At 33.4% G+C, this 26,714-nt stretch overlaps 1 protein-coding gene across 3 annotated transcripts in view; it reads right to left on the bottom strand.

Moving 5' to 3' along the window:
* Window positions 1-26,714, bottom strand: part of LOC106871151 (solute carrier family 12 member 4) — a 189,380-nt gene that overhangs the window by 70,696 nt on the left and 91,970 nt on the right. Inside the window, exon 2 of one of the 3 annotated variants that reach the window (XM_089350462.1) lies at window positions 22,810-22,833. The exons of the other annotated variants lie outside the window; for them this stretch is intronic. Coding sequence (XP_089206588.1) covers window positions 22,810-22,833 — 24 coding nt within the window. The remainder of the gene's footprint in view (window positions 1-22,809; window positions 22,834-26,714) is intronic. 3 annotated transcript variants of the gene reach the window in all.

The raw sequence follows: 26,714 nt of genomic DNA, 5'->3' as shown, positions 1-26,714 counted from the left end.
AGGATGTAATAGTTGCAACTAAGAATTGAAATTAAATTATGGATTTGATTCACTGACAAATTAATATTACATTACATTACCTACCCACCATAACAACAATGACGTTGTTAACATTGGCACAAGGTTAAGCATTTTGTGAAGAGGGTATTATTGATCAAACTGACCCCAGTATTTCACTTATACCTTATTTTATCCACCTGAAAGGGTGAAAGACATTAGTGGGATTTAAAGGCCTGACATAGGGCCCAGTAATGAAATACTGCAAAGCAGGTTGTTTGACCTTCTAATGATTCAGCCAGTCCAACAACACTGCAATAACAATAACACAAAAAAATTATTTTCCTATACAGACACAAATTTATAGAGAAAGAGTGAATAAGTGATGTAAAGTTCAGACCCATTATCAAGGCATTCACAATGAATATAGTCAAAACCATTTCCTGTTTAACTTTAAACCAGTTCTTATTGTCACGCTTATGATCAAAGATATAACATCAAACATTCTGTCATTTTAGGATTACATTACTAAATGTGTTTTTTCTCATTTAAAGATGTTGAAGTGTGATTTGAGAGTGGTTTGGCTGAAAACTCTAGCAGATTGTGCAACTATGTAGAAGTTCCCTCATAGATTAAAACTCAAGAGTGTTACATTACTGCACACAAGTCCAATGTTAATGATGATGATAATAATGATAATGATAATCCTTTCTACTATAGGCACAAGGCTTGACAATTTGTGGGAGGGGACAAGTCAATTACATCGACTCCAGTGTTTCACTGGTACTTAATTTATTTGCCCTGAAAGGATGAAAGGTAAAGTCAACTTTGGCAGAATTTGAACTCAGAATGTAGTGATGCGCAAAATACTGCTTAGCTTTTCACCCAGTAAATTAAATTGTCTTTTCAACTCTAAGTAGAATGAAGGAAATAGTCAATGTTAACAAGATTTGAACTCAGAATGTAAAGAGATCAAAATACTACAACTATTACTAATATGCAAGGTTATATATGTATGTATTAGATCAAAATACATAAGTGCCTTATGTCTATCCAATTTGCAGAAACTACAAACATATTTTAACTGTATATTTAACTCTAACTACATCACAATACCTTCACAAGCATGACAAGGCAGTCAATGATTATTATAGGAAAACATGAAGAAAAAATATGAACATTCCAAAATTATGCATGCACTAACTAGAAGTTTTGAGGAAGTATAAACATAAATATTTCCAGGGTTATACAGTTAGATACAGCTAAAAGGAAGAACTAATAATTTTGTCATGATCAAAAATAAAAAGATTAAAGGTGTATATATGTCAAACTGGTCAAAATATCACAGTAGGAAAGAGAAGAGTTGTGATACATGTACAAATATAAAAATACTAGCTTTTCGTAGATTCTGAGCATACTCAAAAAAGAAACAGGAAAAATTGAAAACGCTAAGACATAATCTCCAGAAATAAGGTGAAAATACTTCTTGTTAGAAGCTGGCTGTGTTTTCAAAAAGAGTATAAAATATTACTGTATGCATGTACATATATACATATGTATGTATGTATGTATGTATGTATGTATGTATGTTTGTATGTATATGTGTATGGGTGTATGTATGGGTGTATGTATTCGTGTGATGATAAAGCTACTATTATATGTATATATATCTTGCTTTTATCTTTGTTTCCATTAAATAGTTTCAGGTTTCTTTCAAGTAATGTTTTACAACAGTTGCTATATTTTACCAAGTATGATTTGAAGGCTCGCCAAACATTTATCTTACTGTTTCTTATTTCTGACCAGTTGAATGACTATTTGTAACAGGAATACATCTAGTAACGAATAGTATTTTAACTGCAGCTGTGTAGCATGTTGTTGAATGTGAATAATAAAGAAAACCATTTCTTACATTCACAATGTCAATAAATTGATCAAAATAGAAAATGTTAACTAATACTTGCATATATTTATCCATATCAGATGCCATGAATAATCTGTTATTACCTGTTTCCTTGATGTGATTAAATAGATTTTTCTAGAGGTTAAGTAATCTTCTCCCCCACCTTAACAACATTCCTTCATAGTTCTCTGGTACAGATATTGTACTGAAAATTATTGTTCGTTTACAATCACTTTTGTTGATAGTAGTTTTACTTCTAAGTATAATAAAACTTATAATATATTTATCTCCGCAGGCATAGCTGTGTGGTTAAAAAGGTCACTTTGCAACCATATGGTTTGGATTCAGTTCCACGATGTAGCACCTTGGGCAAGTGTCTTCTACTAGAGCCCCTTGGCTGAACAATGTCTAGTGAGTGAATTTGACAGGCAGAAACTATGTGGAAAGCTGTCATATGTATGTACGTGTGTGTGTGTGCATGTGCGTGTGTGTGTGTGTGTGTGTGTGTGTGTGTGTGTGTGTGTGTGTGTGTGTGTTTCCCACTGTAACGCAACAACTTGTACTGGTTTGTTTATGTTCCCAGAGACTGATAGAATAAGTACCAGACTTAAAATAAGTACTGGAATAGTTTTGTTTGATTAAACTTTTTAAGAAGATGGTACTCCAACATGACCACAGTTCAATGATCAAAACCAGTAAAAGATAAAAGATCTGACCATTATGCAAGTATCCATTTCTGATGATTTGTTTTTTATACTTGATCACACATCTAGGGAGTCATATGTTACATTTCTTTATTATTATATTTAATTAATTACACATGTTTCCTAAAAAAAAGGTAATAGGAATGAATGCAGGTACCATAGAGGGATTTTGCAGCCTGATGCAGTCACAATGATTTCACAAAAGCATTGCTCAACAAAATGAGAAAAATGCAGTTGAGATTCTGTTTGGATTCAGAAGGGTAAGAAGCATTATCAATATGGTGTACTGCCTCCAACAGATATAAAGGAAACGTCTGATGCAACACTGTATACACGACTGTTCTTAACAATCCATTTAGCTGTAGTTAGAGACTACATGATAATTAAGTACTACATTGTTCTTGTTTGGCTCCAGGTTAGCCTGGTTAAGCAGATCTATGGTCAGAAACATTCTATGTCCAACCTGCCTTCCTTTTTTGTACATAATACAGCCAGAGAGTTCTTTTTTAAGATAAGATATAATTTGTAGAAGATTTGATTGCTTTTACTAGCAATTCAAGTGTCCACATAGAGGCTCTCTCATTGACTCATAATGACAAAGTGAAGATAATAGTTAGCTTGTTATAGTAAACTCCTCTAATAACCCAAATCTATCGTACAGCTTTGATTCATATTTCTTTCTTTCACAACATGAGACAGGGTTAAGCACTGACCCAATAGACACACCAGGAGTCCATAAATGGTTCACATTAATTTTTTTCAACTTGATTTTGTAAGGAAATAGACTGGTAATTCTATGACATGTTTCTGGAATTTATTTACAAAATTATCTCTTGTTTAACATGAAATATCGATTAATTTGTCTAAAAGGAATCTTAGAAAATAATACTGATAGTAGAATCTAATTGCATATCACTTGTCTACTGTATGTTTGTATTTTAAACTATTTGGGGTGTGAATTTACTTGACTATGAATATTAACCATTTGTATATAAAATAGAAATTGCACCATGTGTATATTTATTTTCTATCATATCATTTTGTTTGAGCTAACCAAACTTAACTAGATATTATGTTTTTTTCACTGAAGGTCATAACTAATATTTACAAGAGAAATACCTTCTGTAGGTCAACTAAAGTCAAACATAGTTAACTCTTTAAAGATTGTTATCAAAGTAGGCTTCCATATCATCCACATCTATCTACACTATCTATTTAGGAAAACAAAAATCACTTGGCTGATATTAATGTATTTTGGAGGAAGTTTTTGCTTACTAACTGCAAGGATATTTTCAATTATTCAGAGATTTTTCAACTCATTATATTTTATGTATGAGAGTGCCCATTGTAAGGCTCTTCAGTTTCTCAGAAAATCACTGAACCAAACTTAAATTTGGCTACCATAATCTATATGTCTAGGTGGAATAGTTCAGAATAAAATACATTATTAAAGGGAACTTCTAATCTAACTTTTTCCTACTGCTTTATAAGAAGTCATTTAGAATTAATTATCCAATAATGTAATTGGTGTAAAAGTAGAGGTAATTAGGCATTGTTAGCAATACATTCATCTCCATGGACAAAATTGCCAAATATATTGAAACAAGAGAAATGATACTTAAAGTGTGTCACTATGGAAACAAACTTCAGTTCCAACACACACACACACACACACACACACACACACACATATACTACACATGTGAAAAGAGCAAAAAAAAAAAAAAAAAGCAAAGGTGACACTCATGTTCTCAAAGGCAATACTTGCCAAAAGTCATAATTTGTCTTTGTAAGAAAGAATGTGTTTCAGTTGGAACAAATATCTTTTTTAAACTATAGCTGGTTTCAGCCATTCAGCTGTGGCCACACTAGGGTGGTACCATAAAAGTAGGAGACAGCCTCATATATACATCTACATACATATATGTGTGTGTGTATATATATATATATATATATATATATATATATATATATATATATATATATATGTGCATGTATATGTGTGTATATATGTGTGTGTGTGTGTGTATATATATATATGTATATATATGTGTGTATATATATATATATATATGCATATATATATGTGTATATATATATATATATCATCATCATCATCATCATCATCGTTTAACGTCCGCTTTCCATGCTAGCATGGGTTGGACGATTTGACTGAGGACTGGTGAAACCGGATGGCAACACCAGGCTCCAATCTAATTTGGCAGAGTTTCTACAGCTGGATGCCCTTCCTAACGCCAACCACTCAGAGAGTGTAGTGGGTGCTTTTACGTGTCACCCGCACGAAAACGGCCACGCTCGAAATAGTGTCTTTTATGTGCCACCCACACAAGCCAGTCCAGGGGCACTGGCAACGATCTCACTCGAAAATCCTACGGGAGCCAGTCAGGTGGTACTGGCAACGGCCACGCTCAAAATGGTGCATCTCATGTGCTACCCGCACAAGAGCCAGTCCAGGGGCACTGGCAACGATCTTACTTGGCTTGCCGGGTCTTCTCACGCACAGCACATTTCCAAAGGTCTCGGTCAGTAGTCATCGCCTCGGTGAGGCCCAATGTACGAAGGTCTTGCCTCACCACCTCAGCCCAGGTCTTCCTGGGCCTATGTCTTCCACGGGTTCCCTCAACTGTTAGGGTGTGGCACTTTTTCACGCAGCTATCCTCATCCATTCTCACCACATGTCCATACCAGCGCAATCGTCTCTCTTGCACACCACAACTGATGCTTCTAATGTTCAGCTTTTCTCTCAAGATACTTACACTCTGATGGGTATTCACATTGACATTATACATCCAACGGAGCATACTGGCTTCATTCCTTGCGAGCTTACGTATGTCCTCAGCAGTTACAGCCCATGTTTCACTGCCATGTAGCATGGCTGTTCGTACGCATGCGTCATACAGTCTGCCTTTTACTCTGAGTGAGAGTCCCTTTGTCGCCAGCAGGGGTAAGAGCTCTCTAAACTTTGCCCAGGTTATTCTTATTCTAGCAGCTACACTTTCAGCGCACCCACCCCCACTACTAACTTGGTCGCCCAGATAGCGGAAGCTATCGACTACCTCTAGTTTTTCACCCTGGAATGAGATAGAAGTTGTTTCCTGTTTGTTTACAGTCTTTATTGCACCTGAACATCTGCCACAAACAAAAACTAACTTGCTAGTTAACTTGCCTTTGATGTTGCTGCACCTCTTATGTGTCCATAGCTTGCACCGGGTACATCTTATAGAGTTACTACCTACTCCTTTTCTACATACTGAGCAGGGCCATCTACCTGAAGGGGTTTGTGTTTTATCTACCTTCCTACTTATTAGGATTTTGGTTTTAGCTAGGTTGACTCTAAGGCCCTTCAATTCTAGACCTTGCTTCCACACCTGAAACTTCTCCTCTAGTTCTGATAGTGACTCCGCAATTAGGGCAAGGTCATCAGCATAGAGGAGCTCCCAGGGGCAACCTGTCTTGAACTCCTCTGTGATTGCCTGGAGGACTATGATAAATAAGAGGGGTCTGAGGACGGAACCTTGGTGGACCCCTATCTCTACCCGGAATTCATTGCTGTACTCATTTCCAACCCTCACCTTACTGGCAGCATCTCTGTACATGGCTCGCACAGCTCTCACTAACCATTCTTCTATCCCAAGTTTCCTCATTGACCACCAGATAAGGGATCGGGGGACCCTGTCAAAGGCTTTCTCCATGTCAACGAAAGCCAGGTACAGAGGTTTATCCTTAGCTAGGTATTTCTCCTGCAGCTGTCTCACTAGAAATAAGGCATCAGTAGTGCTTTTATCTGGCACGAACCCAAACTGCATCTCATCTAAATTGATTCGCTCCCTAATTAGTTGGGCTATGACCCTCTCTGTAACTTTCATAACCTGATCTAACAGCTTGATGCCTCTATCTTTATGTGTATATATGTGTGTGTGTATATATATATATACACACACACACATATCTATATTTATTCATATGTATGTATGTATATACACACACACAGATGCATACATATGCATACTTACACATGGACATACACTATGTACCAAAAATTGAGTAAATAATAGCATTAAGGTAGTGGAGTTGTTCTACAGAAGACAAACATATTATTTTTGGTAATATTCTGCTAAATATTCATCATTTATGTTAGAAAAATAGCCAAAAACTAGAAAACCATGATATATTAATAAGGAAATATTAAAATCTGACTCTGGCTTCAGTCTTTGATATAGGTTGGAGAGTAGAAACAACTATAATCTATACTTTTATGAAATAAATTTCTATAAATGAAGTCTGTCATATTGCATATCCATATTGCTTTCTTACACAGGTGTAAGATCTCAAAATATCAGAATGAGTAGAGCCAGTTAGATCAACCTCAGTACTCAACTGCATTTATTTCATAGATTCTGGAAGGACATGACACAACATAATCTTGGAAAAGTTTAAAGTTATATGTAGGTATACAAACCCTACTCTATGACTTCATTCTATTCAGTGTACAAGGCCACTGGCCTTTTTGAATACACATATTAACATTTTAGATGTTTTTTCTTTTTTGTCTTGCAAGTACTTTGTGACCCTGTCAGTGCAAGTGACACTTAAAAGTACCCAGTCCACACTGTAAGGTGGTTGGTGTTCGGAAGGGTATCCAGCTGTAAAACTCTCACCAAAACTAACCTCACATGTGCTTGTGCTGTGTAAAAAGCACTAAGTCCACTCTGCTGGGTGGTTGGTGCTAGGAAGAGCATCCAGTTGTAAAAATCCTGCCAAAACAGTTACAGAAGTCTGGTGCAGGCTTGTGCCTGACCGGCTCTTGTGAAGCCATCCCACCTATGCTAGCATAGCAGGTGGATATTAAATGATGATGATGATGATTGGCTAGATGTGTTCACAGGGGACTGCACAAACAATTGGTGTAATGTATTAACAGCGATAAAATATCAAATATTACAGACCACTGAATAATAGTTGAGTAATACTGAGCTGTTTAGTTCTAAGCCAGCCTTGACTGAACAGACACAAGATCAAAGACATTCAAGTGATAACAAGTTGATAATATTTTTCAATCATAGCATTCCTTTGATTATCTTATCTTTGTGCCATTCAAGATGGTAAAGGTTGGTTTGGAGATTTGGCTGCTATGTTTAGTATGCTGACAACCATATAGAGCCTCTCTTATTAGCTCATTTGACCAATGAGTTAATCAGATAGGGTAATCATGGTAAGGACAAGACTATCAGACATTGTCATACATCACTGATCACAATGTGCTTTACATTGTTTTTGGTTTTTAAATGATACCACCTTGCTGGCTAAGTGAGCCGGCCAACCTTCCTTCAATTGGAAGACTGACCCATCACAGGGTCACTCATTTATAGCTGAGTGGACCGGAGCAATATGAAATTAAGTGTTTTGCTCAAGAACACATACTGCTCAGTCTGGGAATTGAACACATTCTAGCAACCATGAGTGCAACATCTAACCACTTGGCCATATGCCTCCACACACACACACTTGTACATCCTATGTGTAACCTGGATTTTAGAATAGGTCCACTGTATGGTTGCATATAATGAAAGGCAACCAAAAAGTTTGGCATCAGGAAGCGTATCCAAGCAAAACACACTGGATCAAAAAATTGTGCCTGACCAATAACACCACCATCAACATCATCACTGGTTTAATGTCCACTTTCTCAACCTGTATAGATCAGTGATGATGATGATGATGATGATGATATATATATATATATATATATATATATATATATATATATATATGTATGTGTGTGTGTATATATATATATATATACACATACATATATATACTCTTTTACTTGTTTCAGTCATTTGACTGTGGCCATGCTGGAGCACCGCCTTTAGTCGAGCAAATCGACCCCAGGACATATTCTTTGGAACCCTAGTACTTATTCTATCGGTCTCTTTTGCTGAACCGCTAAGTTACAGGGACATAAACACACCACCATCGGTTGTCAAGCGATGTTGAAGGGGGGGGGGGGAACACAGACACACAAACACATACACACACATACATATATATATATATATTTAGGCTTGACCTCTTAATCTATATATATATATATATATATATATATATATATATATATATATATATATATATATACATATACATATATACGACGGGCTTCTTTCAGTTTCCGTCTACCAAATTCACTCACAAGGCTTTGGTCAGCCCGAGGCTAAAGTAGAAGACACTTGCCTAAGGAATCATGCAGTGGGAATGAACCTGGAACCATGTGGTTGGTAAGCCAGATACTTACCACACAGCCACTCCTGCGCCTATATATATATATATATCGAAAATCGAATCGAATATCACACACACATTTACACAATTCCATAAGAATTATAGGAAGAATAATTTTGTTGATATATTATAATTTAAGACATTTATATATAATTTTGATTTCTTAGACATATGTTTCAGTGGAAAACAATGTTCTGTTGTGAGAAATTTTTCCCAATAAATTCAATAGAAATAGATAAAATATGGTTGAAAATAGAAGGAAAAATATGAAACACATATTTTTCAGACAGTAAGATCTCTAAATATTTCTCAGTTAATGCACAAAAATATACTTGGATATCTAAATATCAAGAATCAATATATAATTTTACAATAATGAAAAAATAAACAAACAAAAAAAATAAAGAAAAAAAAAGAATGAAAGGAGAATTTTTTATGGCAAATGTTTTTGAAGCGCAGGAATAAGTATCTGTAGCTCACAACTATTTCACATAAAATGTCTTAAGTAAACTGAAATAATTACTAGGATACTAGAGAGCTTATCAGATCTAATATATTGTAACATGTAAGCATGTTCCATCGTATCAATATCTTTTAAAATCATGATTAGATTTAAAAAAAAGACTTGAAAGTTATTTAAGTAAAAAAATTAATATTTATAAATTTATGAACTGATGAATAAAAATGATATAATATTATTGATATTTCTGATAATAATATTTATAGAAACTTACTTTTACTTTTTCCAGTAGTTTCCCTCATCTTGTGTTATCTCTGAGGATTTTAATATACTCTGAGCAACTTCAGAATAACTATATCTATAACTACATGCATGCATGTATAAATGTATGTGTGTATGATTGTAATATATATATACTATAGATATATATATAATTGTAACTAAGTTTGAAATAGCTTTATAACTAGGGAAAAGTTGCTTAAAGCTTTCAGATTCACAGCAACTTAAAGTCATTATTAAGTATTCTTAATAATGCCCTAATTGATGACCTTAAGAAAAATGATTGTGTAGTTAGGAATTGCACTTCAAAATATTTCTCAAGGTGAACTCCGAACACGTTTATGTAATATTGTATCTAAAGTTGATAACAGAAGACCCAAAGGCTCTAAGCTTTTCAACCACAGAATTTGCTCTTTAAATACTTGATTTATTGATGAAAATTAAACTTCAAGTCAGATATATATATATATATATATATATATATAGGCAAATTTGTTGCACCTAAATTTGGAAAACTTGTAATTGTTTAAAATATATTTATTTACATATATACTAAACTACAGTTCTATATTTAAGAGATGAGGAATTATTTACATTATTTACATTTGACGGATATTTGTCCTCATCTTGTTTGTTGTTAACACAACGTTTCGGCTGATATACCCTCCAGCCTTCGTCAGGTGTCTTGGGGAAATTTTGAAGCAGCACATATGCTAGGACACAACAACCTCCTAAGCAGACCGAGTGCAGATATGAATAGCATATGGGAACCGGTATTGAGGAAGGATAGAAAAATAATAGATTTATAAGCCTTAAAATTCACCCCATAATTGCCCACGGGCATATGGCGTAGTGGTTAAGAACGCGGGCTACTAACCCCAAGGTTCCGAGTTTGATTCAAGGCAGCGACCTGATTAATAATAGTAATAATAATAATAATAATATAATAATAGTAACATCGTTAGGAATGAGAACCCAGGTTCGAAATTTCCCCAAGACACCTGACGAAGGCTGGAAGGTATATCAGCCAAAACGTTCTGTTAACAACAAACAAGATGAGGACAAATATCCGTCAAATGTAAATAATGTAAATATACTAAACTAGTTTCAAAAATATTTTTTGTTTATCAATGGTAAGAGTTTAAAATTACGAATTAGAAAAACATCTTTAAAAGTTTCAATGTTGACAAATTAAAATGTTATGAACATTGTAATTTGTCAACATTGAAACATTTTAATTTGTAAACATTGAAACTTTTAAAGATGTTTTTCTAATTCATAATTTTAAACTTTTACCATTGGTAAACAAAAAATAATTGTTGAAACTAGTTTGGTATATATGTAAATAAACGTATTTTAAACAATTACAAGTTTTCAAAATTTAGGTGCATTTTCAATGACAAATCTGCCTATATTTTTGCCTGTGTGGAAACATACCTCCTCTTTTGTTATATATATATAGTTTGCTTTTATGTTCAGTTGTATTAAAAACAATTTTACATTAATATGATGGGTTACATTCTTAAACAAGAATGTTATTGATAGTGACTCTGGCCAAAACTTCAAAGTCACTGACAACAACATTTTTTTTTATGTATAGTAAAAACACACACACACACACAGATATATAATCATACATACATACATATCTATATATGAAATATTTAATTTCATTTTGTTTGAGCCAGTGTTTTGCTACACTGAGTTTTGCCTTTGGGGGCAGAGGATCTTCAAGCAAATTATACCTGTACACCCACATGAGTAACTCAGAGTAGCAAGAGACTGATGAGATCAAAATAAAATATTAATCTCTGCTGTGGTATTGCGCACTCTTTTTCTAACAGTCATCACTAAACACATATGGATATATATATATATATAAATATATATATATATATATATAAAAGCTTATATGATCAAAAACACTCACAGCTGGTACTAGAAGAGTTATTTGAGAGCTAATATAGTCTAAAGTAGGTGAATTAATAAATTTTCTGGCTTGAATTAGCTCTGGATTTTGCATAAAATTTTCTTTCTCTAAGAGATGCAGAAAGATAAATATTTTTCACTATCATTAAATATTTATTCCAGTATTAAATTTGTAAAAGTGTGGTGAAATTAACATCATTCAGATATGAAGTCCTACCATACATTAATATTGTATTAACAAATCAATCAGTCAATCCATCTGTCTAGCCATCCATCCGGCTGCATATATTTATATATATATATGCATACAAACACGCATATATTAATATATGTACAGACCACATTCTCTCTCCCTTTCTCTCTCTCTATATATATGTGTGTGTGTATGTATGTTTATATATATATGTCTGTGTGTGTGTATGTATATATATATATATGCATAGTGCCAAACTAATAGTGGAGCTTGAATCAGTCGAATGCCACTACACTAAAAAGATTGAAACAGTGTAGCGGATGAGCTACAAGGATAGGCTGAGAAAGTTGCAACTTTACTCCATGGAGCAAAGGTGTGAGAAATGTACAATAATCTACATATGGAAAATTCTAGAATTTTGGCAATGAGTGTTAAGCAAATTCCAGAACTGTTTGTCATGGTTTTGTACCAAAGGTACCATCCACTTCATCTGAATTCAAGGGGTTGCGTTCTATGCATAGGACGGGGCTTGCCACTTTGAGCTGGGAAACAAATGTTATGCCTGGTGTGTGTCTTGTGGTTACTCCCTCCTCAAAAAAATGTGGAATAGGCCTGGGTATAAAAAAAAAAGAGAAACTCCATAAGATGCTCCCAGTGTAAACTTTGAACACATAAAAGGTGCAGCAACATCAGAGGAAGGTTAACAGGGAAACTAACTTTTGCATGTGGAAGACGCACAGGTACAATAAACGCTGAAAATGCACAGAAAATAGACTCCATCAACTGCCAGGGGAGCAAGCTAAAGGTAGTAGGTAGCTTCTGTTATCTAGGTGACCAAGTTAGTTGTAGAAGTGAATGCTCCGAGAGTGTAGCTGTGAGAATAAGATTAGGCTGGGCAAAGTTCAGAGAGCTCCTACTCCTGCTGGCAACAAAGGGCCTCTCTCTCAGAGTGAAAGGCAGATTATTTGATGCCTGTGTGTGAACAGCTATGCTGCATGGCAGTAAAACATGGGCTATGACATGCATAAGCTTGAAAGAAATGAAGCTAGTATGCTTCGCTGGATGTGCAGTGTCAGTGTGCATGTTCGAAAGAGTGTAAGCATCTTGAGAGAAAAGTTGGGCATAAGAGGTATCAGATGTGGTGTGCAAGAGAGATGACTATGCTAGTATAGTCATGTGAGGCATATAGACAAGAACAGCTGTGTGAAGAAGTACCGATCTTTAACTGTGGAGTGAACCTGTGGTACAGGTAGACCCAGGAAGAGTTGGGAAGAGTTGGTGAAGCATAATCTTTGAACTTTGGGCTTCACAAATATAATGACTAGTGACCAAGACCTTTGGCAATGTGCGGTGCTTGAGAAGACCCACCTATCAAGCCAAGTGAAATCGCAGTCATGGCTGATGCTGGTGTCACATAGCTGGCACCCATGCCAGTGGCATATAAAAAGCACCTTTGGAGTATTGGACCTCACAGAGGGAATGAGCAAGACCTTCGGCATTATGCTGTGTTTGAGTAGAAGATCCCTCAAGCCAAGTGAAATCATAGTCATCGCATATGGCACCCATTACACTCTTGGAGTGGTTGTCATTAGGAAGGGCATCTAGCTGCAGAAACCATACCAAATCAGACTGGAGTCTGGTGCAGCCTTCTAGCTTACCAGCCCTGGTCAAACTTTCCAACCCATGCTAGCATGGGCAATGGACGTTAAATGATAATGATAATGATGATATATATATATATATATATCATAGGGCGGTGAGCTGGTAGAATTGTTTGCATGCCGGGCGAAATGCTTAGCGGTATTTTGTCTGCCATTGCATTCTGAATTCAAATTCCACTGAGGTTGATGTAATTGACTCAATCACTTTGTCCATCCTTGTTTGTCCCCTTTATGTTTAGCCCCCTGTGGGTAATAAAGAAATATATATATATGTATATATATATATATATATATATATATATACTCTAATGGCAGAGGGCATATAATCTCTCCTCAAACTAGAGGTAGAAAACCATTACAGTCAGGTAATTTGTAAACAAAGTATAATGTAACTACATGAGCTTTAAACAAGACAAGTTATCGCTTTTAGAATGGTCTGGTTGGCAAATCTAATGGATCCAAGGGTCGAACGGGGAATCTCCTCCCTTAGGTTGTTTTTGGTCTGCAAGAAATTTTTCTAGCTCTAATCCACAAATGGAGAATACTATCACTCCAGTAGATAGCATTTGAAATGGGGGCAAGGACTATGGATCTCGTCTTAAGCTTAAATATATACACAATATATCACCATCATTTAACAATTATTTTTTCATGTAGGCATGAGTTGGACCCATGTATACACACACACACACACACACAGAGTAACAAAAAAGGAGAAGAATTTCGATTATCCCCACATGGTGAGTTGTAATATATATAACACACACTCACATATGATGAGCTTCTTTCAATTTCTATTAACCAAATCAGCCCAGAAGGCTGTGGTTGGCCTGGGGCAATAGTAGAAGACATTTGCAGTGGGGACTGAGTCTGAGACCATGTGTTTGGGAACCAAACTTCTTACCACATATACACACACACATGTATGTTTATATATATATATGTGTGTATTCATGTATATATGTACATGTATGCATGTGTGTATAAGTCTGTCTAATATCATTATCTGACATTTCATCAGGTACCTACCTAACTGGATATTAACAATACACTATCACAGATGCAGAACCCCTAAAATACAAATGCCATTTGAGAGAACTTTTTCACACAAAATTACATTCTTTTGTTGAAGCCTCTATCAGAATAGTAGTCATATTTATTTATATTATAGATAATACAAATATTTTACACAATATATCGAGTATTTAGGAATTATTATCATTATCATTGATACTCTCTCTCTCTGTGTATTTATGTCCTTCCCTGCAACAACTGAAATCTCATTTGCAGTAAACATTAATGAGCCCATATGCGATGTTTTCTTTGAGTCATTTCAAAATTAAATCCATATTGTTACCTTCAAGCTACATACATAACAAATAGCCTGAAACCATGTTGTTTATTATTATGATAAATACACATGTCTACGCTTGATTTGAGTTCTATGACGATGTATAGCATTGACATTTAGTTGTGATATTTGTGGTGTTTTGCAATAAACAAACATATTGAAAATGAATAATTCTTCAGTCTTTGTATTGAATATGGCTTTTTCTTTTTAGATTTTACTGGCCATTTTTATTTATAGCTTGATTGCACAATAAAATATTTTATGATAGAAATCAAAATTGCAATATTAAATTATTAAATCAACTTACATTCCTGCTAAGTCTTTCACTCTCACACAAAATTTAATTTCAATAATGGTTTTTCAGAACAGATCTCATATATAAGTTAAGTACTCCATGATAATTGAATATGTATGTTTGTTCATAGATTGATAATTTCAACAAACTTTTCCCAGTAAAATATGTATTTTAGGAATTGCATAAACACATACAAGGATAAAGAGAGCAAAATGGAAGTTCTGAAGCGATGATGAAATAGAAACCCTTAATACTTTCAAATTTTGGCAAGAGTCTGGCAGACCTATATGTCTGGTTAAATTAATAATTCCAACTCTTATCCAAGCAAGTGAATTGAATTTCACAGTTAAAAAAATATGACACAGCCATGATCACTACACTAATTTATTTCTAAACAAGAATATTAGACCAGATAGTTACATATTTAATTTATAAACAAAACCATAAACTTTATGGTTTATTCATGACATTTATGAGAAATATAATAATTCTTAGGAAACCTGAAGATGAAGAAATTAGTCTGTAAGTATCAAATATTGTGTGCAAGGTATGACCTGTAAACAGTTTTGATACCCTCCCTCCCACTGTTTTTAAAAGATGCTGTAGTGTTCAACAGTTTCTCATAACTAGAAAATTAACATTTTGATATTGAAATTTAACAAAGATATATGATAAAATAATTGCCTAGAAAAGATTTCCAAAAATAAAAGCTGAAACAGCGAAAAAGACTTTGCTATATGTTTGAACCTGTCAAGACAAAAATAAGAACAAATTGATCCATTCTAACAATGCAGTAAATACAAATGGTAATTAAGGATAATTATTGGGTCAATTCACAAAATTATTACCTTGTAGTTTACTTAGAGCATTCTCCTTTAATTACAGACATATGAATGCAAGAGAAACCACTTAACACTGACAGTTGGAAAAAATATATTCAATATTTACTTCTTCTTCCAGAAATTTTTCTGTTCATGATTAGAATTTGTAAATGTAAAAATGTTGGATAAATGTATTTTTCTCCAATTCTGTAATATTAAGTGTCTTTCATTACCTTCCAATTTACATCAAAAAGTTATTTTCTATCGAAGTAAAAATACAAGAAAAGCAAACAAAAATGATTTTGAAAAAAATTCTTCTTGTATGACGGCTTGAAAGCTATTTAACAATTGTTTATTATCTTTTCTACAAACGTTAAATTCTTTATCAACAAGTAGATCTTTCAGTAAAATTTTCCTTGAAGATTCTTAGAAAATTTTACTCACACTTTTTTCCATTCTGATATTTGTTCTTTGAATTATACTTACCAACGAATAAAGAGATGTACTGTTGGTAGTGGATTAAATATGGAGTCAGTATTAAAATAACAAAAATTGTGAATCAACATATGGTAGTTGATGATAGTCCGACATTATCAGGAATATTCCTCTATCATAATTCTAAATGAAATGGCTTTGAGTTTGTTTCTCAATGGACAAGGAAATAATTACCATTCATTTAATGGAATGAATTGTTAAATTGATTGGGGAGATAAAAAGTATATTCATTCCTAACTTCTGCTAAAAGACAACAAAAATAGTTTTCCCTAGAGATGACTTCAATAACTGGTCAGGTAGCTCATGAGATAATTTAAACAAATGTTTCAAATACATAGATATTTAGAAATACATATTATATACCTACCCTATTTGAAGAATATTCACACAGAAGCAAGAAGAAAGTTAGCAAACATTATGATGCAGATACAAATAAACACAATATTGCAGAAACTATTCTTCTTTGCATCAGCATGATACCATAACAATAAAGAAAAAAATAGACTACTTGAAATGATCACATGTTACTATACAGTACGTACATACCATCACCAATATTAACAAAATATCAATAAAAAATTATCACTATTCCCATCACAAACATGCAACAGAGCAGGGTATGCATTCAAAAGACAAGAAATTGTTTAGATGAGAACTAAATCAAGACAAGATCAGGTGTCAATGAACACATCTGTGTCATAAAGAATTCCACTTCTTCACACTCCATACACAAATTAATCAAAGATATGAAATAAGCATTCCTGAAAATCAAAGAGGAAACCCAATTTTGCAAGATTTAGTTCTCATAAAAATATAAATAATAGGAAGTTAATATTGGCAATAATTATTTTGCAAACTTTTTTGAAATATATTTGTGAAACTGCATGAATAACAGATAAATAGATGGAGATGGACTAAATGACATACATGAAGAAAATTTTCAATGAAATGAAATTTGTTTCTTAGTTGGAAAGTGAAAACAAAAACCTTGTGGCAACTGTTAGTGATGATCAAAGAAAAGGGGAGATAATTTTAAGGAATTAAGAATTAATTTCACAGAAAGCTCACTGTATTTCTCATACACAAATACACACACACGTGCATGCACGCATACACACACACATGCACACACAGAGAGGCAACAAACAGGAACAGATACATAGTCATCCAGCTTGTCATGTACTTATGCACGTAGAGGGAAAAAAAGTCTGAGGCAGAGCAATAGTGCAAAATGTTTAAAACAAAATTTCAATGATTAAGTTGCAAAAGGGGGAGGAAAGTTATAGAAGAAGGTGAGTCAGTGTTTAAATTTTTGACTGTAAAATTTTGTTTTCAGTTTTTAATAAATTGATTCAACATGGAATTAATAAGGATGGTATTTGAATTTGATGAGATAGTCCTCTGACCCACTGGATGCTTTCAAACTATCCAACCCATACCAGCATGGAAAACACACATATGATGATGATAATAATGAAGATGTTGCTGGTGGTGATGATGATGATGATGACGACGATGATAATGAAGACATTGTTGCTGCTGCTGATGATGATAATGAAGAAGCTGCTGCTGCTACTGCTACTAATGATGATGACTCCCTAACTTCACTTATAATTATTACTGCTTCCTTTGAATGAGGCACAAGAACAAAACTCTTTTCCTTAGAGATGTATGATGTAGAGCATTGAATTAACTTTAGTATATTACTGGTACCTACTTCATTGATTCTGGAAAGATAAATAGCAAAGTCAAATTCAGCAACATTTGAATTCATGATACAGAGGGTAGAAAGCCAGTATCATATTGCTATTTAGTATCATACACTACTACTTTGAAACTTTGGCAAAGACATGGTTATGTGGTTGCCAACCTTGTTTTGCAACCACATAATTCCAGGTTTGAAAGTCCTGCATAACACTTTGCATAAGTGTGGTCTACCAGAGCTTCAGGTTGACCTTGTAAGTGGAATCTGATTGATAAAATGTGTACAGAATCTTGTGGTATAAAGAATTAATAACCATAGACATCTCTATGTGTTTAAGAATTTTGCTTTACTCCTGCCCACCAGGAACTGAGTTCAATCTCACTATGTCCCACCTTGGTAAATATCTTCTTCCTGGCCTTAAGGCAGAACATGAAAACTGTGTGGAAGCTTATCAGATGATTATATATTAGTTTAGTTACATCTGAGATATATACTTTTATGGTTAGGTTAACTTGGTTTCTGCCCTACATAAGATCAATTGAACAAGAACCAAAATACTGGCAGTGTTGATATCATCAACAATACCACAGTGTGGTTGCAGTCCAAAGAGAAAACAATAAAAGAATATGTAATTGATTCCAATTTTAGTGCTAGGGTGGGGATAAGTTGATTACATTGACCCCAGTGCTCAACTGATACTTTATTTTATCAACTCCCGAAAAGAATGAAAGGAGAGGTCAACCTTAGTGTCATTTGAATTCAGCTCATAAAGCTGAAAGAAATGCCATTAAGCATTTCATCCAGTATGCTAATGATTCTGCTCGTTTACCATTTTAGTAAAAGACTATATATGTATACATATGTATAAATATATATAAAGAAGTTATTTATTGGTTTAGATTCAAGAAAGACACTGAAGGAGAATGAATAATAAAGAGAAAAATGAAAAAAACTAGTGAGTGAACCATATGGGGGTGTATATATATGTTTGTGTGTGTGTGTGTGTGTGTGTGTGTGTGTGTGTGTGTGTGCGATATGTGTGTTCATGTGTGCATTTGCTCGCGCTTGTATTTGTGTTGGGATACATGTGGTGACATGTGCAAGTATTAAGCCAATTATGAGAAAAAAAATCAATTTGCAAAAGCAGGGATAACATTCACAAAAAAAAAAGAATAATAAAATAAAAATAGTAGAATCAAGACAATTTTAACATTTTGCGAGGCACCATATGAATATTAACAGCAATGACAATGAAGCTTGGGTTAATAACTTGGAATCACATTAAGATTAAAAAAGAAATGAAAAAAAAAACATTAAAGAATTTCTGGAAATATGTAAAAATCCTATTATTTATTTGAGAAAAAAGAAGTTTTAAACAATACTATATTTAGGTAACTACTCAACCTAAGATTTTATGGTGACGGTTATATTCAGGAATTACTTTTCTTTCAATCAAATTAGATAAATAATTTGAATCAGCTTGTAGTGAAAAATTGATAGAAATAAAAGAGAAGGGACAGGTGGAAGGAAAAAATAAAGGAGATTGTTTTGTTAATATTTGGACCCAGGCTAGCTTTGACTGAGCAGATAAATGATAAAAAGATGTTCCATGTGACTATCCCATTTTTCTCTATCCAGACATAGTGATTATAGACCAACATTAATCCCTCCCACCCCAAAAAGAACTTTACTTTTCTATCAAAAAAAAAAAAAATAAAATAAACCACAGAGTGTGAATTAAGGGAAATTTTGTAGCTATTCCTGGGAATTTGAGCAACTCCATGAGGGTTGCCTTGTGGGCTCAAAAAGGAAGGAGTAATAGAGGCATTGATACATTTCTAGCATGGAAAATGGATGTTAAAGGATGATGATGATGATGATGATGATGATGATGTTATCATAAAAGGAGAGGCATGATTAAATGGTTATGAAGTTTTCTTCTCAATCACATGGCTTGGGGTTCAGTCCAACTTAAGAGTATGTGTATATGCATATGTATATGTGTATATCTATGTGTTTATGTTTGTGTCAGTTTTGAAATCATGTGATAACTGTGAGTGACTGCCACTATCATTCAGGTGGTGTCCCTTCTTTCCAATCTTTGATAGAAACATGTCAAGTCATAGAAAATTATCATCTTGCTTGGGAACATTATGCAGATATCTACCATTATGCAGATATTGTAGAGTAGAAGAAAAGCTGATTGTCTGCAAGCCGTACTTATTTTCTCTCTCTCTCTCTCTCTCTCTTTTATATTTCAGACAACCATTTTAGTGAACTCTTAGTGTTATCTTTAGTAAGAGAATGAATATTATTTGATCTAAATTATCTAACTTATAAATTTAGAGTTTTACCTTTTACCTTTTACTTGTTTCAGTCATTAGACAATGGCCATGCAGGAGCACTGCCTTGAAGAATTCTTAGTCAGATGAATCAACCCCCAGTAATTATGTTTTTTAAAAGCTTAATACTTATTCTATCAGTCTCTTTTTCTGAATTGCTAGTCATGGGGACATAAGTACAAGAACACCGGTTGTGAAGTGGTGGTGGTGGTGGTGGTGGTGACACACACACACAGATATATATATATGCAACAGGTTTATGTCAGTTTCCATCCACTCACAAGACTTTAGTTGACTCAAGGCTATAGTAAAAGACACTTGCCTAAGGTGCCACACAGTGGGACTGAATCTAGAAGCATATGATTGGGAAGTAAATGTCTTATCACACAACCACACCTGTGTCTTGTCTATAAATTATAAAACAAAAAAACACATCATTCTTACTATAATTATTATTCAATTTAGTGGGAGACTTAATTATAGTCTTCAGATATATTTACTTATAATTGTACTTATCCTCTGTGATAAAACATCAAATATTGAAGACTGGGTTGAAGTTTTGCAAACTCAGTCTTGCCGAGAAAATTCATATGATTTTTCCTTACTCTAATCCTAAACAAAAGAAGTGAACTTATTTTGACCTGCTCACAGTCAGACATTCCTTGTCAGGAACTCAAACAATGACTGTTTTGGCTATGTAATTCCTGTTTACCTTATGTGTGTGTATGTGTGTGTATGTGTGTGTGTGCGCACGCATGTGCACACGTGTTTCAGATGTTGCCTTCTCAGTAATCTTGGAGAGAGAGAGAGAGAGAGAGAGAGAAACGGGGGTCAGAATAAAGTGCTAAATATGAAGTATTTTGACATTAATAATCTAATTTAAACACCAAACAAATTGTGCACAGGGTGTGGGATGGTGAAACTAACGAAGACGTTAATTATTCATATTTGGCACAATATAAACAATGAAGTGTACCACTGTGATTTAATGGAACACACTTTTCTGGTTTTTAAAATAGGAAAAGACAGAGAAAGACAGTGAGAGAGAGTGAAACAGAGAGCTGGGAAAGAGGATATATACTTTAAGACACAGAGATAGAGGGAGGGAGGGAGGGAGGGAGGGAGGGAGAGAGAGAAAGAGAGAAAGAGAGAGAGAGAGAGAAAGAGAGAGAGAGAAAGAAAGAGAGAGAGAGAGAGAGAAAGAGAGCAATTATAGTGTACAGTATCACTTCAACAAGCACAGGTTTCAATTTACATTGGCTATTTATCATCAAAAGGAAAATGGCTTTTAACTGTGTTATGGATGAAATGGAAAATAGTATAGTATCAAAAAATTGTTTAAAATTCTTTTTGATCCTAGAATCCAATGATTTAATTAAGATCCATTTGACTGACAACTGATGAATCAAAGTGTAAGGCTTCACCAATATAGGTAGCCAGTGTTATTGAAGTTTTACTGATTAACCTTCAGTATGTTGCTCAAAGTGGTCAATAATCAAGCAGGCTAAATGCATTGTGAAAGAAAATTATATTTCCCCAACAGTTTCACCCATTATCTTTTCCTATTTAGCTAATATATAAACCAAAGAAATCATTACTAACATTTTTGCATAGGCATTTATTTTCATAAAATATTTTTTAAAAAATTTCATTCTAATTTTTTACTAAATGGTTACGGAAATTTTATTTGATATTTAAATGACATTTAATCTGAAACATTTAGTCAAATATTTCTAAGAAAAAACATCTTGGTCTGTTAAAAAAAGAGATCAAAGCTTCAAATAAGTTAGCATAAAAAATTAAATTGAAAATATCTTTTTCTTTTGGCTTCACCTTTCGACAGAATCACAAAATATTTTGTTGAACTTTATTGAATAATTAGACTTTTTTAAAGTTTAAATGTTGGTCATTTATTATTTGATAATTTGAAATTATTATCCTTATTTGTTTATTAAACAATAACTTTTTTGTGATTTGAAGAATTGTTAAAATATAGAAGAATTTAGTTTATGGATGTACATAAGATATGTAGAGATTAGAGTATTAGTTATTAAGATATAATTTATAAATAAGAAAGGTGAGAATAATTGTGCAAATTCTATGAGTAACAAAAAATAATGAAGTTTTTATACATAATTAAGTAGCATATATTTTTCTTAATTCAAAATTACTAAAATTTTAAACCAATACAATTGGTCATTTAGGATAATTGTTATTCTGGGATTTTAAGGATACCTATCTGTTAAGTTGTATCTATTTAATTAATCAAGCAAATCTTATTTGGTTAAATTATTTATATTATTACATGTGATTCCAATCTTTTTATTGGTTAGTTAATATTTGTGCTTCCAGAAAGAAGGAACAATGAAATTACCATAAACAACCATGTAATCACCCACTATTGGAGTCCAGCAGATTGGGATCATGAAAAAGAAACACAAAAAAGGAAAAAAACAAATGAATGGTTTATACTTCATTTTACAGCAGGTTGTGGACACCCCAACAGGTAGTGAGCACTTTGGCAATTACAGAGCACTGCGGCAAATAGCAGAACTCACCAGCAAACAGGGAGGCACTACAGCAGGTAATACCTAACTGGCTAAAATTTTGTTTGGTGCCATGCAAAAGGAAACTGAAACATTTGAAATAAAGCAAAATAACTCTGACACGAACAAGAACAATAAAAATAGATCAGGATAAAACAGATTTTTCTATTTAGGATAACATTCATATCAAAAGCAAAACACTTCAAGAGAAAACCTCAGGTAAATTAAAGTGTAACAGGAAACGGAAAAGCCAAAAACGAAAAGAAATTGAATCAATAAACAGAAAACAAAAGAGAAAAAAATCTTCATTTCTGAAAGATGAAAAACAAAAATAAAAAAATAGTAAATCTTTCAAAAGGATTCAAACTGCTAAATAAATCAGGTGCATAGATTAACCAATACAAAAAATGAAGGGATCACAGTGAAAGTAAGATATTAAGACAGTTAATAATTGAAATAGTGAAGAGGGAAGGGAGGAATCATTTAAATCAATGTATTGAAGCTGAAGTTAGTGTATATTTTAGACAGGAATACTTGCATCTGTTAGCTTCTGATCATTGTATTCGGTGATTATCATTATGTCTTTTTCTCATCTCCCAGGAGAACTGTTCATTTAGACTAGATATTGTAGAAACAGTACGTAACACTGAATTTATATATAGCAACTTTAAATGATCTCAAAATAGTTCCAGAAATGCTATTACTATTGTCATTCTCATGGCCTAAAATTGGTTTGGCACTGAGACATACGGTAATTAAACAATACTATCACCTACAATACAATTTAGTCCCTTGTCACCATCATTTTATCTTCACAATGGTGTATAATGACAGGCATAACCAATGATCTCTGTTATGCCTGGTAGTATCAATGATTTTGATTATCATGTTTGAATGTGCTTAAGAAGTATTTTACATTTAGCGAAGCCCATCACTCACTAAGCAATGTATTAGGTTGGTGCATAATTATTGCAGCTCTTTTGCAATAAATTTCATTCAGCAAAAACAATAACATTTAACAAAAATATATTTAAATGATTATTCCGGAGCATATTCACTATTTACCTCAATTACTGCTTCCCATTTGCTTGGCAGCTGGTCGGAATAATCATTTAAAGATGTTTTTGTTAAATGTTGTTATTGTTTTTGTTGAATAAAATTTATTGAAAAAAAGCCGCAATAACTATGCACCAGCCTAATAGCATCTGGTTCTTTGTGTGTGTGTGAATATATATTTATACACACACATACACGCAAACACATTACGTGTATATATATATATATATATATATATATATATATATATATATATATATATATATATATATATATATATTTATATATATATATATATATATATTTATATATATATATATATATATTTATATATATATATATATATATATAGGAGAATATACGAAAAAACAACAACAGACGAGGACAGGTGGTGTAAATAACAAAAGGATGTATTAGTATGACGCTCGGGAATACGGAAAGTCTTTGACGTTTCGAGCTACGCTCTTCAACAGAAAGAATACGGAGACAAGGAGAAAAACACGGAGAAAAAAAATTGAATAGTGTTCAGTCAACGATCAATCATATATATATATATATATATATATATATTATATATATATATTCATATACATATAACACACACCACACATTGCATGTATATATGTCTATGTATATATATATATATATATATATATATATATATATATTCATATACATATAACACACACCACACATTGCATGTATATATGTGTATGTATATACATATATATATATATATATATATATATATATATATATATATATATATATATATATATATATATACACACACATATACATAGATTCATTAAAAAACTAGTCTATATTGCTGTCTCTTTAAGATAATTACTAACTCTTAACTACTGACTTATGAAAGGCTCTCCAGTTCAAAACATTTTAAAATTCAAATAATGTAGGAATTTGTTTATACAGAACAAGTCAATTTGCTGAAGAACTCTCCTTCTTCTACATTGACATCCATGGAGTGTGATCCAGCTTTAGTACTATCCTGCTCCTACTAATATGCAATTTCCAATTTCAAACATTTCTCAGACACATTTCTTATAGTCTAACTCATCATTGATATTCCCACATTGCTCTGAAAGGCTGTGTTTGTGCATATGTAACCCCCTGTTCCAACCACTCACCTTTCACACCTAGATATTAGCAACAAATATATCTCTAGTTCAAAGTCCAATTCCCACTCATTCTAATATCATCTGGTGTCTCTATTACTCTCTACACACTTTAGATTAATATCAATTATTTGACTACCTCTTACATTGCACTAAAGACATCTATTACACATCACCTCTCTGTAAGTTCATCATTCTGACACCTTCACTACTAATACTCAAGGTGCAGAGGCCTAATTCATTGCTCTTGTAAACTATATGTATCAATTAATTATCTCACCTTCTCATACATCTAACTGGTACCACAGTAAATGTCCAAAACCTCATCAACTGTTTCTTGCTTCAAACACAGATTTCACAGAATCAAAACAATCTCTGTACCTATCAGATCACTTGCTTCCTCCCTAATCAATATTGTCTCCTTGAATCTGGTGGTTTTTTAAGTCACCAAATTATTGAGAGCTCCGTAAATTCTATGCTCTCTTTAGCAACAAGGTTTTTTCATCTCTGAACCATCTAAGACAGCTAGGTCAGTAATTGAAACTATCTTCTTAGGTATGGCAATTCAAATTCTTTACAGGATCAAAGCCCATAACTCCTGAACATTATAAACAAAGAATACGATCTAAAAACACCTGAAAGTCATCAATCACCACAACCTTCAGTACTTGCAAGACCACTATCAGGAAAACAAGATATCGTTTTGGGCATTGCATGTTTGAAGCTCTATCATATTCCAAATTGCAGCCAGTTTTCTGGTCTTTTGTCAAGAGAGTCTCTACCAATACTGGAAAATCCTCCTATCTCTCACTTTTCAAATAAAATGGCTCTGTAAATACCATTTTTACTTCCAATTCTGAACTGATTCACCCCACCAACAACATTCATCCCAAACTCTCCTTGAATTCTGTTAACCCCTCAATCATATAACTGATTTGTAAAATTTCCCTGATCACTCCACCAAACAAGGTAGCCAGTTCCAAGAGTGTCACTTCTACTACCCTCAAACAATGTCTATCAGAGATAAACCTTCACCAAACTCTCCAGTCTTTCTACAAGGATCTATGCCAGTCTATGGAAGCATGCAATAGTGTTCTCCACTCCTAAGAAAGTTAATCTTTCTCTCTCTCTCCCCTGTCACTATTGATCTGTTATCACCACTTTCAGTATGCAGTGATGAAGACAACCATAAAAAAATTACCTCTTTAATTAACTTATATTTCTTCCCTTTCTCAGCAACCACTAGCAGTGTTTCCATAGAGTCAATTCTACCAGACATTTTTCCTCTGATGTTGTACACCAGTGATTGCTTGTTTATGGGAACATTACTGAAAACAATTTTGTTGACCTTGATGTCTGCAACATCTTTAACTATGTCTAGTAAGAGAACCACCACATTATACTGCGCATCTATGTCATTCATCTCTCTCAGTTTTTGGACTGGAAGTTTCCCCTTACATCCACAAAAGCTTAATGTATATCGACAAGGGTGTTTATGACTCACATTCTATTACATATTGGGTTGTATCTCCAAGAATCTT

Source organism: Octopus bimaculoides, chromosome 1, assembly GCF_046866305.1.
Source record: "Octopus bimaculoides isolate indiv1 chromosome 1, ASM4686630v1, whole genome shotgun sequence".
NCBI classification, from domain to species: Eukaryota; Metazoa; Mollusca; class Cephalopoda; order Octopoda; family Octopodidae; genus Octopus; species Octopus bimaculoides.
This window is presented reverse-complemented; position numbering and strand designations above follow the sequence as displayed.